Source organism: Peromyscus eremicus, chromosome 23 (assembly GCF_949786415.1).
Source record: "Peromyscus eremicus chromosome 23, PerEre_H2_v1, whole genome shotgun sequence".
Lineage (NCBI taxonomy): Eukaryota > Metazoa > Chordata > Mammalia > Rodentia > Cricetidae > Peromyscus > Peromyscus eremicus.
In genome coordinates this window covers 41,724,766-41,743,023 of record NC_081438.1, presented here as the reverse complement: position 1 = coordinate 41,743,023, position 18,258 = coordinate 41,724,766, and the positions used below count along the sequence as shown (strand labels likewise).

The 18,258-nt window shown below is 40.8% G+C and overlaps 1 protein-coding gene across 1 annotated transcript; it reads left to right on the top strand.

Moving 5' to 3' along the window:
- Positions 1 to 11,975: 11,975 nt before the first annotated feature.
- Positions 11,976 to 16,544, top strand: LOC131897953 (serine/threonine-protein kinase MARK2-like). The gene is made up of 3 exons (XM_059248982.1): positions 11,976 to 12,084; positions 15,435 to 16,450; positions 16,534 to 16,544. Exons 2-3 carry the CDS (start codon positions 15,493 to 15,495, stop codon positions 16,542 to 16,544), a joined length of 969 nt encoding a protein of 322 aa, XP_059104965.1. The 5' UTR covers positions 11,976 to 12,084; positions 15,435 to 15,492.
- The last annotated feature ends 1,714 nt before the right edge of the window (positions 16,545 to 18,258 follow it).

Genomic DNA, 18,258 nt, shown 5'->3' with positions numbered 1-18,258 from the left:
CCTCTCATAGTTCTAAGGCCTTTCCATCACATTCTCTTCATTCTCTTTATTCCTTTCTTCATCCTTGTTCCTTCCTCTCCTCTCCCTGTGACCCATCCATACACCTACCATCAGCGATACTCTGGCCCTCCTACTGGTCAGGTGGGGTAAATCTGCTCAGAGCTAGGAAATATGCCTCAAAGCTTGATGAACCTGGTATGTAAAAGCCCCTTTGTTCTAAGTAAGTTGCTTGAGAGTGCCACTTGGGCTGTGAGAGAAAGGGGGGTCTGAGCTTAATTTGCACAAGAAGCAAAGCTATGTGCCTAATGTCTGCCTGGCTTAAGTAGTGTCTCCATATGGATATTTACCTGGTGGTGGTCTGAAGAGCTTATTCTGTCTGCCATTTGTCCTTGGATGCTTTTGTCCAGAGCTGGCCCTGGATTTATGTGCTTGCTAAAGGAAATAATTGTAGAAGGTAAACATCTGGATTCTAATGCTATAAAGAATAAGCAGAAAGCATGGAAGCAGGAAGCCTTGCCTGCCTGACTGTATCCAAATACCTTAGTTGTATATGCCCAAGGAATGATCAATTCACAGTGTTTAGAAGTTCTTAGGAAAATAATCATTGGGAAAACATAGTGCAGAAGAAAATCATTGCAGGAACTGGCATTGATATTAGATATATAAAAGCTAATATCACCAAGACTTCTGGAGTCTTGGCTTTTTCCGCTGGAAGAGCCCTGCTTCTTCCAGGTATTAGCTTTTGCTATAGACAGCTGAATCCCTGCTTCATATTCCTGAGACCCACAGCATATTAAAAGTCTCCCAACTGCTGGAGATGTCTTTCTGTATGCTGTAAATGTGTTGCTCTGATTTAGTTGATAAAACACTGATTGGCCAGTAGCCAGGCAGGAAGTATAGTATAGGCAGGATAAGCAGAGAGGAGAATTCTGGGAACAGAAAGGCTGAGTCAGGAGTCACTAGCCAGACACAAAGGAAGCAAGATGTGAAGGTAGAACTGAGAAAAAGTACCAAGCCACGTGGCTAAACATAAATAAGAATTATGGGTTAGTTTAAATGTAAGAGCTAGTCAATAGTTAGCCTGAGCTAATGGCCGAGCAGTTTAATTAATATAAACCTCTGTGTGTTTACTTGGGGAACACTAGTGGGAGAGATTCGTCCCAACTGCTGGCAGGCCCGGACACAAGAAAACTTCAGCTACACCCAACCAAACAAAGCTCAAAGCCAGAAGGTTTCAGCACAGAGTTCTACCAGAATTTCAAAGAAGAGCTAATATGAATACTCCTGAAATTGTTCGGAACAATAGAAACAGAAGGAACATTGTTAAACTCTTTATGAGATTACAGTTACCCTGATACCCAAACCACACAAAGATGCAGTGAGGAAAGAGAATTACAGTCCAATCTCTCTCATGAACATTCATGTAAAAAATGTTCAACAAAATACTGGCAAACTGAATCCAAGAACATACCAAAAAAATTTTTTTTCCACCATGATCAAATAGGCTTCATCCCAGAGATGCAGAGACAGTTCAACATACAAAAATCTGTCAATGTAACCTACCATATAAACAAACTGAAAGGAAAAAAAAACATGTGATCATCTCATTAGATGATGAAAAAGCCTCAACAAAATCCAACCACCCTTCATGATAAAGGTCTTGGAGAGATTAGACATAAAAGGAACATGCCTAAACATAATAAAAACAACATACAGCAAGCCAACATCAAACTAAATGGACAAAAACTCAAAACAATTTCGCTAAAATCAGGAACAAGACAGGGCTGTTCACTCATTCCATATCTATTCAAAATAGTACATGAAGTTCTAGCTAGAGCAATAGGACAACAGAAAGAGATCAAGGGGCTACAAATTGGAAAGGAAGAAGTCAAACTTTCGCTATTTGCAGATGATATGAGAGTATACATAAGTGACCTCAAAAACCCTTCCAAGGAGCTCCTACATCTGATAAACATCTTCTGTAATGTGGCAGGATACAAGATTAATTCAAAAAAAATCAGTAGCCCTCATATATATAAATAATAAATGGGCTGAGAAGGAAATTAGAGAAACACCACCCTTTACAATAGCCACAAATAACATAAAATATCTTGGGGTAACTCTAACCAAACAAGTGAAAGACCTGTATGACAAGAACTTTAAGTCTTTGAAGAAAGAAATTGAAGAAGATATCAGAAAATGGATCTCCTATGCTCTTGAATAGGTAGGATCAACATAGTAAAAATGGCAATCTTACGAAAAGCAATCTACAGTTGCAATGCAATCCCCATCAAAATCCCAAAGCAATTCTTCACAGACCTTGAAAGAACAATGCTCAACTTCATATGGAAAAACAAAAAAACCCAGGATAGCCAAAACAATCCTGTACAATAAAGGAACTTCTGGAGACATCACAATCTGCTGTGGGATGGTCTGTATGTCAAATTGCTCTGATTGGTCAATAAAGAAATCACTGATTGGCCAGTGGCAAGGCAGGAAGTATAGGCAGGACTAACAGAGAGGAGAACAGAGAAAACAGGAAGGCAAGGGGAGTCACTGCCAGCCACCGCCAGAACAAGCAGCATGTGAAGATGCCGGTAAGCCACGAGCCGCGTGGCAGGGTATAGATTTGTGGACATGGATTAATTTAAGCTATAAGAACAGTTAGCAAGAAGCCTGCCACGGCCATACAGTTTGTAAGCAATATGTCTCTGTGTTTACTTGGTTGGTTTTGACGGCTGTGGGACTGGCAGTATTTAAAATGAAAACAACAATTTTAAATAAATAGATAAACCTTTAAAAATAAACAAGAACAACAAAAAGAAAATAAGATCCTCTTGCAGGGGAATGTAGTGGTATTTGCTCTGCCCAGGACAATGGGCCATAGGGCCGGAAGGAGGTGGTGCTTCTTGCTGTTGTATGTGACCTCTTAAAAGGAAAGGGAGAAGGGTGACTCCATCTCCCTGCTGCCTGGTTTCTGGTGTGATTGAACTGCCAGGTGGATTTGCTTCCGGTCAGATCGGGGAAGATTTCAGCTGTCCACTCGGTTCTGTGTTCATGAGTGTATTTCCTCAATTTACCCTAATAAATTTCCCCAATACTCCTTAAGCAGGCTCCAATGGATTTATTTCATTACAGGGGCCTACACTATCTCCCTGACTCCTATCTTGGGGGTGTCAGGTCCAAAAAAACTGGTAACCAATTGCTAACTGTGATGCATATTAGCATAACAAAGTACGTGCTGTTTCCCAGGCTCTCAGCATCTGAAGTAGTTCTTACAGAGTGCATGCTGGCATCCTGGTTCTTATCAGCTCTTCCCACAATGCTCCCTATCACAAAATTTTTCGTTCATGGGTTCTCTTCCTCCAGCTTCTCACTCATATATAACCCTGCAATTTTGGCCTTGTGCCCTCTTGACTGTCTTGTGGTCCTCTTGGTGCCCTCTCTCTTGACCCTTTCTCCTCTATGTACTCTCTCTTCTCTCTCCTCTGTCTCTGTCATTGTCTCTCTGTCTCTCTCTCTCTATTCCTGTCTCTCTCCTTTCATGGCCCAGTTCAGTAGTCTACCGAGCATATTTAGTCTACTAATTTCTCTCCCTCCTCCAGACTCTTCCAGATGCCCATGGCTGTACTCTTCTTCCTTTCAACATTAAAAACCTTCCCCTTAACCATACCTTGAAGTGGTCATGTCCTTACTTTATACAAAGGGATTCTCATGGCAGACTCAGGTGTCCTCTTTCCTGGGGACCTTGTCCGACTCCCCTCTGACCCATTTCCACAACTTTGTATCAGCCATCCAATACCTGGAGACACTCTCCTAAGTAATCCTCTGGCCACTCCAGCCAGGAATCAGGGTGGTGGTGTGGGGGTGCAGGGTTGTGCCCCTGAGCCCAAAGCCTAGGGGCTGGGGTGTTCAGATATGAGGATAAAAACTTACTTCTTAGTCCAATCGGGTGCTGGCGGGCTCTGTCTCAGGGAATAGTTGCAGTCCACACTCAGATATTTTAACATTACTTCATAAACATAAAAACTTCCAAATTTTTGGTGACTTTAATTTGCCTAAATTCAAAGTGTACATATTGAGACTGACTATACAGACCACCAAAGACTTAATGTGCAAATAAGTGTTTTCTGTACATTGGAGCCATGGTTAAGTTTGTTAAACACGTTTATGTGAGGAAACCAGAAACATTAATGTCAAAATGTCATGGTTGCGTTTTAAGAAGACACTTCAAAATATTTTTAGTTTGAAAGAAGAAGCTAAAACATAAATTCTAAATACTTCAAAAGAGTGAATCCTATACTTCCAATCCTATGGAAGAGGTTATCTATCTTTTAAAAAAATGTTTAAATCTCTATAAAATATTTGTCATTTCTTATATACCCTGTGCTTTTACCAATGAAGATATGGTGTTGTGCATATGAAGCATTCATGCTCTGTGAGAAACAAACAGAAGTAAACACACAGGTTATAGAAGAGATGGAGTGCCTCTGTAGAGAATAGCAATTAGTAACATCTGGAAGAAATAACAAAAAAAATGCTGATAATGGAAGAAATGATACAATAGGCACTAGAGAAATAAAGAATTCAATAGACCTTAATAAGATTTTTCAGAAAAAGCAAATTGAAAAATCTACTTTGCAAAAATACTGGATATTTTTAAAGAATGAAAATAAGTAATAAATAAATATATTGATAGTTATATCTTTTGAATTCATGATGACAGTCACAAATTATAAGTGGACGAGTACCACAAAATTATTCCATGACCAACTAAGACTAAAGCAAGAGTTTTATATCTATCTATTAAGTAGATCTTTTCTCCCCGGAAATGACTAAACAGTTTCACAAAGGGAGTTTTTCCCAGCTTTCAAGAATCTAATAATTCTCATTCTCACAAGTATAGTCATAGAATGAACACACGGGAGAATTCAATAAATCCTATGGAAATAGGTAGAATTGTTTCTGATGACTGAGAACAACATTACAAGAAAGAAATTCAAAGCACATACTCCTTATACTGAACTCACATGAAAAAGTCAGACAAGGTAATTCAGAGGGAGGTAATTCTACGATAATGTTAGGTTTGTGTAATTTATTTTAATAATTTTTGTCAATATAAGTAAATACAGATTGTCACTTAAATGAAAAAATATTAAAGTATAACAATGAAAAGGATAGATTTTTCACTTTATTCCAACAAAGTAGATGGGCAATACCAATCTGGAATGGTTAATTGAGAGCATTTGGGAATTTTCACTATTGATCAATGATTTACTCGAGTCTGAAAAATCAAAGGAAATGTGGGCAAACACCAGAGAGCCAGTGCAGAGAAATGGCTTGAAGTAAAAGGGAAATCTGAGCAGAGACCCACAATAACTTTTTTCCTGGTCGATATGGATCATTGTGTGAGGTGTCCAGAAAGTCATTATGCAAACACAGAGCAGAACCACTGCCGCCAGAAAGCAGTGACATGAAGATCCTTTGGGAAAGGCACTCACCTACTTGGCCTTGGGCTTCTCTGCACTAACAGCTGCTGTTCTTGGTGTCTTTGTGAAGCATCACCACACTCCCATTGTCAAGGTCAACAATCAGGTTCTCACTTACATCCTGTTCATCACTCTGATCTTCTGTTTTCTCTGTCCATTGCTCTTCATTGGCCGTCCTAACACAGCCACCTGTATCCTGCAGCAGAACACATTTGCAATTATGTTCACAGTGACTCTCTCCACAGTCTTGGCTAAAACTATTACTGTGGTTCTGGCTTTCAAGATAACAGTTCCAGGGTGACTGATAAGGTGGATAATGATATCAAGAGCATCTAACTTCATAATTTCAATCAGCACCCTCATCCAACTGTGCTCTGTGGAATATGGCTAAGCACCTCTCCTCCATTTATTGACTCAGATGCTTACACTGAACATGGCCACATAGTTATTATATGCAACAAGGGCTCCACTACTGCCTTCCATTCTGTCCTGGCATACCTATGCTCCATGGCACTTGGGAGCTACACTTTGGCTTACCTGTCCAGGAACCTGCCTGACACATTCAATGAAGCCAAGTTCATGACTTTCAGCATGTTGGTGTTCTTCAGTGTGTGGGTCACCTTCCTCCCTGTCTACCACAGCACCAAGGGGAAAATCACTGTGGCCATGGAAGTTTTCTCCATCTTGGCTTCCAGTGCAGGCCTCCTAGGTTGCATCTTTCTCGCCAAGTGCTATATTATTTTGTTCAGACCACATAGGAATGTGCTTCCTCATATCAGGAACAAAGCACCTTCTAGAGGAAAAGTCAATCTTACAGATTACTCCATGTTTTTTCTTAATTACATAGAAGTCTTCAAGCCTGTTTAGCAAAAACCCAATTGTCAGAGATCATATAGCAGTTTGAGATTTTATATTTATTGTTTCTGTTTATTGATGAAATTAATCTTTATTCTCTCATCTTCTATTGTTTTTACATAGTTCTCTAAATTAGAAAGCCTATTTTCATAAAATTAATGTCTTTCTCAATTAATATTAAAGAGAATATTAATGGGATGTGTATGTATTCTTCACCTCTTCCACACTGCATAACTTTGCCTTTATAGCACCAAATGTTTTCATATGTATCCATGTGTTTTTGATGCCTTTGGTATGTTTCCTGATTCATTGTGCTTACATTTCACGTATGCTTTTGCTATGAAGGAAGGCACACTTTTAAAAATGAATATGATTTTGACATGAAGAAATTACTCTGCTAAAAAACTGCATAATTAGCTGCATATTAGAATAGAATAGACCAATTCATTTCTTAATTATAACCCAAAATCAGATATCAGGTAATAAGATATTTATCCGATTACATGAAGATTCTGTTAAATCTGTAAAGATTGTGAAAGGTTCTGCTGTAACCAGTTCTGTAGAACCTGTGCTCATGTCTATCTTTGACTATAGAATTCAAAATGGCTTTTCTACTCAGTCATTCACAATTCTTCAATTTTGATAAATTGCTCTATATTCTTTATTGTGTAACTCCTGCATATTTATGAGTACTCATTTCTCCATATTTTATCAATATTTCTTAAGAGATATGTAATTCTTTGGGAACAACATTTCTGACTCTTCTTATTTCTTGTGTAGTGTACATTTACATAAATATGTAAGACATTATGTGCTGTGTGCCTTGTATCTTGTCATTTGTCTGTAATTAGTTTTTTGTAGTTCACAAGCTGTAAACTTTCAAGAATAAGGTAGAGGATAACTTATGACAATCACTACAGATAAATCGAAAACAAGCCAGAGTCTGTCTTTGTGAATGGGTTCATCAGGGTGACTTTTATAAATACATTTTCTCATATAATATGTTGTTATCATGGTTTGTCCCCCCTCATCTCCTCCCAGATCCTCCTTAAACCCATCCAACCAACTTCATGACCTCTTTTTCTCTCTCTTTAGGAAACAAACAGGAAACAACACCCAACTAGAAAAAAACAAAATAAACAACAACAAAACTAGGTAAAGTATCTAGAATACATGGAAAGCTAGGCACACACACACAAACACACATTTACACACACAGGTGTCTTGCCTGCAATATAAGCTAGTGCAACTGTGGCATAGATTTCGAGGGAGTAACCAGTCAACATCTGATTTGACTTCAGGTCCACTCTATAGAAAACATACTGACACTTTTGTGTGTGTGTGCCAAACACCTGAAGGTAAACAGAACAAGGGCGAAGGGTAAAACCAAATGCCACTGTTCTATTAAAAGGCCATAGCAATAAGATGACTCCTAATGACATTCTGGAATAGATCAGTGCCTTCCTCAACCACTGTCAGAGAAGCTTCCTCCTGTAGCAGATGAGGGCAAATAGAGAGACCCACAGTCGGACATTATGCTGAGAGTGATAGACCTTGGAACTCTCAGCTTTAAATGGTATGTCTCCATCTAATCCTTCCCCTCAGGACATAGAGGTCACTGTGGTAGATGAGGCAGAAAGAGTGTTGGAGAGAGAGACTAGACACCAGAAGAACAAGGCCCTCTACATCAACAAGATAGGTACACAAGTGTTCTCACAGAAACTGTGGCAACATGCACAGGGCCTGCACTGGTCTGTACCAGATGGGGTGAAAGTGGATATGTTCACATTCCTCCATTCCTAACACAGTAGCTGTTTCAAATTGCTAAGCAATTACAAATGAAAGTCTAATTTTCTCCAGGAGAGTCTCACTAAGGGAACAAAAGCTTCTTTTAAGTATAGGATACAAAACTAGCACTAGATTGCCAACAGAAAAGAAACTTAATGGTGTCTTTGGAGCATCCTTGTGTCATAATGTCCTGTCAGGGTTTTCATTTTTTCTCTTTTGTATTTTATTATGTATTTTGTGTATATATTATGGCTTCTCATTTGGTGGTTTTATGAGATTCCTGAGAGCATGAACAAGTGGGTCTCTGTGTCTATATCTGTTTTTTGTGTGATCTCTTGGGCAATTTCCTCTTGTGCGGTAGTTTTGTACTATTCTGATGTGCTAGTTTTTGTTTGATATACTGCTATATTATATTATATTTTATAAATATTCCTTAGAAGCCTGATTGTTTTCTAATGAGCGATAGAATGGAGTTGGATCTGAGCAGGAGGAGTGATGGGGAGGGACATGGAGAAGAACAGAGTGGGGAAATTGTAATTAGGATATATCATTTAAGAAAAAAAGATATTTTCCATAAATGAAAAGGAAAGATAAAAAGATAAAAAATATATAATTGGAAACCATAATATTCAGTTAATCACTGCAGAAACTTAAACCTGCTCAGGAAGTGAAAGAAAAACTTTGTTTCTCCAATGAGGTCTCACAGGATACACAAAGGATGCTGAAGGACAGGCCCTATGCACAGCAGTAGATGGCAACACAAGATGAACTCAGTGGGGACTGAGGACTTTTTCTATTTATTTGTTTCCTATTCTGGATTATTTTTATTGACTTATTTATTCTACATGTCTGTAGAATAAAGCAAATGATGTGCAAGCTAAATTTTGCAAAAACAGAATATTATGAGCCCCTAAACTTCCAAGATATCATCGATTTCATTTTTTAATTTTGTTGTTTATTGAAAATAGATTTTTTTCATACACTATATTGTTATCAGGGTTTTCCTTCCCCCACGCTTCCCAGATCTCCTGCACCTTCCTACCCACCCCAAAACACATCTTTTCTCTTGGAATATAATACCTGTTTGATTGAAAATTAAATACTTCATTGTGTGTGATATCAAAATGTAAAAAAAAATGGAACTCAGCAGCCTAAAGACAATGGGTAATAATGTTGGACTCACATTTATAGTCTTAAAAAATAAAAATAAAAAAGCTGAGAAGACTCAGTGTGGATGGAAGTTTAGACAGTATTTACATGGTACAAAATGAGTATAAAGGTTCAGGGTCACAAAGGAAGAGCACTGGAATCCACAAAGGAGTCAGGACCCATATAAAGAGGAAACCAGAAAGGCAACGTGGAGAGAGGAAGGAAGCAGTCCACACTTCCCACATGGAGACCAGGTGATAGTAGATGGGAGGACCCACAGAGGATAAGGCATCTGGGCAAAGAGCCCTGTTTCTGAAAGACTGGCATTCCATTTCAAATGAGAGACATGTGGTGTTGGTATGTGTCAACCTAGTGGAGAAATTTCCTGTGACAGTCTTCAAGGCAGACTAGATTTGTGAACACAGGGACTCCATTTATTCACAATTCATAGAGTACTATTATCAGGGGCCCACTGGGACAGTTTATGGAACAGTCAAACACCAAGGAGCCTGGGGATCACACTAACTGAGTTTGTGTGTGTCAGGTGGTCCAATAGACAGGCATGGACACTGGCCTGTTCAGATGCAGACACTCTGACTAAAGTCAAGAAGAAAGAACCACAGATTGGCTGTATCTGTCAGGGCACCTAAAATGTAACTGGACCCTTCTGACTAGAGACACCTGCTTGAGATTGCATTAGTGCTACTTGAAGAGGACAGGCACATGTCAGGAGAATATTGATATTACAAATGCCATATAACCCACTGGACAACTCTGCTTATGTCCACGCCATTATTTCCTCCCATTGTGTTGACTTGTGTGTCTATAAATCTGAAGTTAAATAAACCCTGCTTCTTGTAAGCAGATCTTTGCCAACTATTAGATCATAACCACAAGAAAAATTAGTAGTTGAGTGGCTTGAGAGAAGAATGTGAGAGAAAAAAGTTAGAAATCACTGTGGATTTTACAAGCATTGATTGGACAGTTGCGTGTGACATCACATGGAGTCCAAGTGATGTAAGCTAGGTATCAGCCAATAATAGGGCGCCACCTAGGGGTGGGTTTTATCTTTGTATTTCAGAGAAGCGGTTGGTGAGAGAGCAGTTGGATTCAGTTGTTTCTGCTAGATTTGGACTTTTCAAAGCCTGTTGGATCTCGACTTAGTGAGTGTATTTCCCAGGTTTTCAGTTTAGGCTTTTGTCATTTGTTATCTATTCATTGCTTTATTTACATATTTTGGTTTGGGTTTTGATTTTTGCCTGTAAATGCTTTTTCCTCATTTCACCTCATGTTCCTTTTATCAACTTCTTTCTTTGTCATTTTTGCCTTTGTTCTTGTGTAATTTACAAATATAGTGGTGTATATTATCTCTATAGCATGAGGAATTTGATCATGACTTCCCATATCTGACTATTTTGAATTTTGATCATATTTACATGCTCTATTTCACTTACCCACACATTGAATGTGACAAGTACTTCCAAATGATCTAAGATTCTTCCCTCTGCTTGTTCAGGAACCCTGGGAAACAAAATGTGACAGTTGTGTTTGTGGAACTGGAATATTTGAAGTAACACTTTCTCTAGTTCCAAATGTTTTCCTGAAAAAAGGCATTTCATTCCTTTGATGTCCAATTACAGGACTTACCTCAATGTTGTGTGTATGTTCTGCTTTGTGTCAATTTCTATGTGTGGATGAATTGTAATGTTCCTGGGTGATTGTGAAGTATGGTCTTAATGTGTTGTTGAATTTGGTGTGAGCTATCTTTCATTAAGGATTTTCTAATCTATGTTAGTCAAGGATATTGCCTGACCCTGACCTCTTTTCAAGTTTTATTTACTTGATGTGAGAATAAGGGTAATGCATATTTTATGAGAAAAAATTTGAAAATGTTCCTTCCCTCAGACTTATAGGATACTGAAATATCTGGAGAACATTGCTGTTAGATGTTGAGATGATAGAATTCATCAGTGAATTGTCCTGGTCACTGTATGAGTCTTTCTTGACTCAATACTTTCAGAGTGTTTTGTCTAGTTTTATTTCCTAGACTTTAATTTTCCCTTTGACTTATTATTTCCCTCCTTCTTGGATGTATTTTTATTTTTTATCAGGGGAAGGAGGGAATGGCCAGAGCTTACAGAAGGACAGTGATGCATGGACAGATCTTCCTTTCAGACAAAAGGTCATTAGTAAAGATGGTCTGGACAGTCTCTGGGTGTCTGAAGGAGTTTTATTCCCACCAGACAAAGTGTGTCTCCATTAACTTCATGGTATCTGAGGGGAAAGGAGTTGCTTCAACACCAAGAAGCAGGCGTGGTTAATATGAGACTTGTGCTACATAACAGAGAACGGGATCTGGAATTTAGGCTACTGAAGAGCTCATTGATTAGATTCATGGGGTGGATGGGAGAGATACAGTCAATGTGTGACTGTGTGACAGCAATGAATCTGTCTTGGCTTCTGGGAAAGTAACAGGAAAGGGATGGGGAAGAATAACAGCCCTCTCTGCTAAGGGCATTTGTCCTTGGGGACAAGAACGTGAACGGAAAAAAATTTAAATAATTTAACAGAAAATAATTTTAAAAAATCACTGTGGTTTTTTTCCAAGCCTTGATTGGTCCATAGCATGTGACATCACACGGAATCCTTGTGAGGTATGTTAGACACTAGCCAATCAAAAGGCACCGCCTGAGGCTGGGTTCTGTCTGTACTTCAGAGAAGCAGTTGGTTGGTGGGAGAGCAGTTGGACTCTGGTGTTTCCCATACACTTGACCTTTTCCTTGACCTGTTGGATCTGGACATAGTGAGTTTGTTTCCCAAGTTCTGTTTGCGATTCTGTCAATTGTATTTAATTATTTCTTTATTTACATTATTGGTTTGGGTAGTATTTTTTCCCTGTAATTCCTTTTTCTTCATTTCAACTTGTTTTCCTTCTATCAACTTCTTTTCTTTGTCATTTTTGGCAGTATTCTTGTGTATTTTACAAATTTAGTGTTATATATTAAATGCATAGGATGAGGAATTTGATCATGACTGATATCTGACTGGACTCTACTTTGATCATATTTATCTGCTATATTTTACTTCCCGGCCCATTGAATTGGACAAGTACTTTGTCAGAGGGGACAAGTCCCATTGAATTGGACCCATTATACAAAGGCAATCCCCCTGCCTGCTCATGACCTGCAGTGAACAAAATGTGACACCTGTGTTTGTGGAACTGGCATGTTTGTAGTAACACTTTCACTAATTCCAAGTTTCTTCCTGTATTAGGCATTCCATTCCACTGATGTCTGATTTAGGACTTACCTCATTGTGGTGTGTATGCTGTGCTCTTTGGCAATTTGTGTCTGTGGATGAATCTTGAGTGTTCCTGGTTAAAGACGTCTTGAACCTGAAATCTGGTCTTATTAATGTGGTGTTGAATTTGAGGCGAGCTATCAATTACTCTCATTTATGTTTTTCCAATCTGTCAGTCAAGGATATTACCTGATACTGGGATCTTTTTTTAAATGTCTTCTATGGTTTGGAAATTAGGGGAATACTTCTTTTATGAAATGTGCTTGAAAGTGTGCCTTCCCTCAGTTTTATGGACTACTGAAATACTGCGGATTATTGCTGCTAGTTGTTGAGATTGGACAAGTTGATTTCCAGTTTGTTGGTTTTGGCTCCTGGGATTTAGATTTGCTGTGTCATATTTATATTTATGTTTTTCAGTTTTCTTTATATTTATTCTTCTTTCATACAGTACATCCTCCTGTATGTATCCATCCTGACTGCATCCTCCCCTCCCTCCACTCCTCCCAGTTGGCCCTCAGCTCCTCTCTCCACCAGATCCACTGCTCCTCTGTTTCCTTTGGAAAAGAGCAGGCTCCCAGGGAGAGCAACTGAACATGGAATAATGAGATGCAATTAGATTGTATTTAAATTGTTGTTTTTTTCTTTTTTTAATGTGTAAATACTTTTGAAGAAACATTTAATTTTTTGTTCTTTGAGAATTTCATTTTATTTTTATTATTAAATTTTTTTCTTTTCATTTTACATGCATACACAGATTTCCCCATCCTCCCTCCTCCTGCCCCTGAGCCTTCCCCCCAACTCACCCCCCATTCCCACCTCCTCCAAGGCAAGGTCTCCCACGGGGAGTCAGCAGAGCCTGGTACATTCATTGAGGCAGGTCCAAGCCCCCCCCCCTGCAATAAGTCTGCACAAGGTGTCCCACCATAGGCACTGAGTTCCAAAAAGCCTGCTTATACACCAGGCATGGAACCCGATCCCACTGCCTTGGTGCCCCCTAGCCAGTTCAAGCTAAACAACTGTCTCGCCTATCCAGAGGGCTTAGTCCAGTCCCATGAAGGCTCCTCTACAGTTCATGTGTTTCCTCTAGTTTGGCTAGTTGTCTCTGTACTTTTTCCCATCATGATCTCAATGTCCCTTGCTCATAGAATCCCTTCTCTCTCTCATCGATTGGACTCCTGGAGCTTGGCCTGGCACTCGGCCATGGATCTCTGCATCTGCTTCCATCAGTTACTGGATGAGGCTCTATAATGACAGTTAAGGTATTCACTGTTCTGATTAGCGAAGTAGGACAGTTCAGGCACCCTCTTGACTATTGTTAATAGTCTAAGGTGGGGTCATCCTTGTGGATTCCTGAGAACTTCCCTAGCATCCTGTTTCTCCCTATACCCATGATGTCTTCATTTATCATGGTATCTTTTTCCTTGCTCTCCCACTTTGTCCTTTTTCCAGCTCAAACCTCCCCATTCCCTTATGTTCTCATCCTCCATTCCTTGCCCTCCATTACCCCACCTCACCCCCAGTTTGCTCATGAAGATCTCATCTATTTCTCTTTTGCTGGGCTATCTATGTGTCTCTCTTGGGATCTACACTGTTAGCTAGCTTCTCTGGAGCTGTGGGTTGTAGTCTGGTTATCCTTTGCTTTACATCTAGTATCCACTTATGAGTGAGTACATACCATGTTTATCCTTCTGAGTCTGGGTTATTTCACTCAGGGTATTTTTTATATATACACATTCTCATAAGCAATTGTATGATACATTTTCACACATGCCTACACTGTACTTGATCATATTCCCCTGCACTACATCAGTCCCCCACCATGTCTTTGTGACTGATACTGTGACTTTTACACAAGCCTAGCCCTCTCCTTCCTCATGACCAGGAGAGACAGAGTAGATCCTGTTTCTGTTTATGGACCTGCCTTGTCTCCTGTAGAACTCTGTTTAGCTACTTTCCTTATAACACAACAGTTCTCTAGCCACTGTGCTGAGTGTGGATTCTTCCGACAGTCTCCTTATGTGCTATGCTGTTGTTCCATTTGTTACAAATGTTACTTCTGCCATTGGGACTGTGAACAAAGGGCTCTTTAGTGTGTTGGATGATGGAGGTGAAGTATCAGGGACTCTCATGAATGATCTTCACATCTATGCTCATCAAGGAAAGGAGCTCACACTTGCTCCGTTCTTTGAGCTTACTTGGTGGTGGGATCAGGCTAACACTGGCACAGGGATGAGTTTGGATGTGGGCCTTTGCTTTTTCTCTCTTGAAGAATTTTCTATAACCCTGGCCTTCATTCTTCTGCTAAGCTTTGAATGATTCAGGGAATCTATGAGATCTGGGCTCTGCTTGTTTGGAGCTGTTTTTGTTGCCAGTCCAAACTGGTTGCTTATGACTTATGTGTTTGAATGTTTTTTATTTTGTCTTAACTCAATATTCACATGTCTAAGAATTCCTTTCATATTTTATAATTTTCTGGAGTATAAAAATTGTAACATCCTAAAAACCCTCTGGACTGTAGTTGTATCAGTTACAACATCAACTTTTCTACAGTGTAATTTGTATCTGATCTCTCTTGATCAGCTTTGTTAAGGGGTTTGCATCGTGGCACATCCTTGAACAGAAGCAGCTCATTCTTTCAGGGATCTCAGGATTTTCCTTTGCATGCCAACTTTACTTATACCAACTCTGATCTTTCCTATGATTCATCATCCGCTGTCTTGGGTTTAGGTTCTTCTAGTATTTTTATATCCTTGAAGAGCATCATAAGATTGTTTGGGATATCTCAGATTTCATGACAGAGAATTCCAAGCTATGTCCTCCCCTTCTAAAACTGCATTAATCTTTTTCTTTTAGCATTGTGTGGGTCTGAAATTTCCCACAAGATAAAGTGGTTGAAATTGAGCAGAACACCATGGGCAGCCACATGGAAGAGGACATCCTTGAAAAGGATTTCAGGATGTTAACATCTCTAGGTTGTGGTTCATTCGGGGAGGTGAAGCTGGCCTGCCACCTTCCCACACATACACGAGTAGCTGTCAAGGTCCTTGAGAAAAACACCAACAGTGTGGCTGACATCAGTACTGAAGTGAACATCCTTCAGTCACTGGAACACAGGAACATCGTTCGATTTTTTGACATGATCGACACACTGTCAACCACTTATGTGATTATGGAGTATGTGGCAGGAGAAGATCTGGAGAGCTGCCTCAGGGCACTGGGCTATCTAAAGGAGGAGGAGGCTAGAGGGATTTTTAGGCAGGTGGTGTCAGCGGTTCACTTCCTCCACCAGAGACACATCGCACACCGTGATATTAAATTGGAAAACATCCTAGTCGATGCAGCAGGAAATGCAAAGCTTTGTAACTTTGGTATGGCAATTGAAATCACAGAGGGGCAGATGTTGCAGGAGATCTGTGGCTCCTTGCTCTATTGGGCCCCAGAGATTTTGGCCAGAAAGCCCTATGATGGACTGGCAGGTGATATGTGGAGCTTGGGTATCGTTCTATATGTCCTTGTCACAGGGCACTTTCCATACATGGAAGAAACCCTTGAAGGTATGCACAGGCTCATCACCACCACAGTGTGTCCCATTCCCTACCATCTATCAAAACCCTGCCACATCATCATTGCCCGACTACTCATGGTCCCTACTTGGTACCGATTCACAATCTGTCAGCTTGTGGAAAGAGCATGGCTGGGCCCAATTCAAGAACATGTACTGCCTGCCACCAAAGAAATCCTGCCCAGGGTCGTGGAGACTATGTGCACCATCGGCTATACCTGTGAGGAGATTGTGTCATCCCTAACTCACAGGCGAGAAGATAAACGTGTAACGGCTACATGCAACATTCTCAAATATCAGCTGAGTGGTGGAGACAGCAATCAACAAGAGCAGATGCCCTGGTTAACTAGCAGCCCTGCAGGTCCTGTTCGCCTCCCTCTCCCCTTGAAGAGAGCCAGTGATCCAGCATTTACAACCAGTACACATGCTGGGAAGGGTCACTTTAAGGAGGAGGGTGTGGAAGAAAGAGGCAAAAGATGCAGAAGCTACACCATGCCTCACAGACTCTCCTTCCTGGAGGCGATGCCCGGTTCAGACAACACAGTCCCAGAAAGAGATGCTCTTATGGCCAATGTCATCAACACTGCTACAGAGGACACTGCAGTCAACAGGAATTCTGTTGACCCCCTGCCTGGCAATCTCTCCTCCCCTGAATCAGTCTTGGATGCAACACCCACGGGATTTCTCAACCTGGGCTTCTGTGAAGAAGATTCATCCCAGAAGCCAGACATTCCCAGTGACCAGCCCCAGGTGGCACCCACAACATCTGGATTCAGGCCATTCAAGGTCTGGAAATTGGTGAAGAAGCAAATTTCCCATGCACTGAGAGCACTGTGCTGCTGCTGCTGCTGCCTGCCCACCCCAAGGTGAGCCCTGAACCCTTGCATCAGGGGCTGCAAGGAAAGAGAGGACAGTGGAGACCTACACAGAGAACAGTTGGTTGGGCCACACAGATGAATTCCTACATTGTCTATTCAATATGCTATTTCAATATCCTTTTTAAATGAAAAGTTGTACCCACTCAGAGGGCCCAGAATTTGATATGTAGTACATTAGATGGCAAATTCACAGCTTCCTGTTCATGTAAAGTCCTGGAAGGTTGAGGCAAAAGCAGATAGCCTAGCATGGGGACCACAGGGTGGAAGGAAGGGAGGAGAGTTTGTCTAAAGGGGTTAAAGGTTCAGAATGGAGGAATCAGGAAGAGAAATATGGCACAGAACTTTTATCTGCCAAAGTCAGTAATAGAGGTGCTTTCATGTTTCTTTCTGCTTTGAAGTGTGGAAACTGAAACGGCCCAATAGAATTCCAGACCTGGTGAGGAGTGAGTGCCACAGAAGTGAGCCAGAACTGATCTCCAGTGTGCCAGCTCCCTCCAACCCAGGGCAACAGGCTCCTGCCTACATTCATCCTCCAGCTATTGGGTCTGAGCTGCCACTCTGCATCTCTTTCAGCTTAACCCAGCTTCAGAACTGTTGTGGAACAATGCGGGGTCGTAAGGCACATGGACCCCATGACCCTCTCCCTTCCTAGCCTTGGTTGTGCTTGTAGGACCACTCACACTGCATGGAAAACAGCAGCCTCTACCATCGGGAAGGATTATTATACCAACCTCAGCTGCTCATCATCTTGGTCACTTTAACCCTCAACTTACTCTGTGACTGCCTTTTGGAAAGAACAGCAAGACCTGTGTAAATCCTCTGGAAAATGGAGGTGGGTGAAAGGAGATAAAGAGGACTAATTGGGGAACAATTCTGAGACAGGAATAGGGGACATGAGAGGTGGTGTAGAATAAGGAGTAGAGTGTGTCCTGAGGAACTTCCTGTCAACAAAGTAACATGAAAGAGATGTGTGTGTTGACCTGTGACAGGGGCCGTGGACAATCTAGAGGAGGAACAAACCTCCCCTAAAGTGCAGAATGGGAGGGAGCTAGGAATAGCCAGCAATGAGGAGGAGAGGGCCTGCTCTGATGGTTCCTAGCATGTGTCAAGGCACACAAATAGGATGCTGTCTTGGAAATAGCATCCTGTTCTCTCCCACAGATCTGGTGTGCAGCAGGGGAAAGATGCAGCACTATTGGTCAGTGGAGTCCTGTCCTCCTCAGTGCTGAGTAAGTCC

Coding starts and splice junctions, on each gene's coding strand:
- LOC131897953 (XM_059248982.1), top strand. CDS start 15,493: ATGGGCAGCCACATGGAAGAGGACATCCTTGAAAAGGATTTCAGGATG.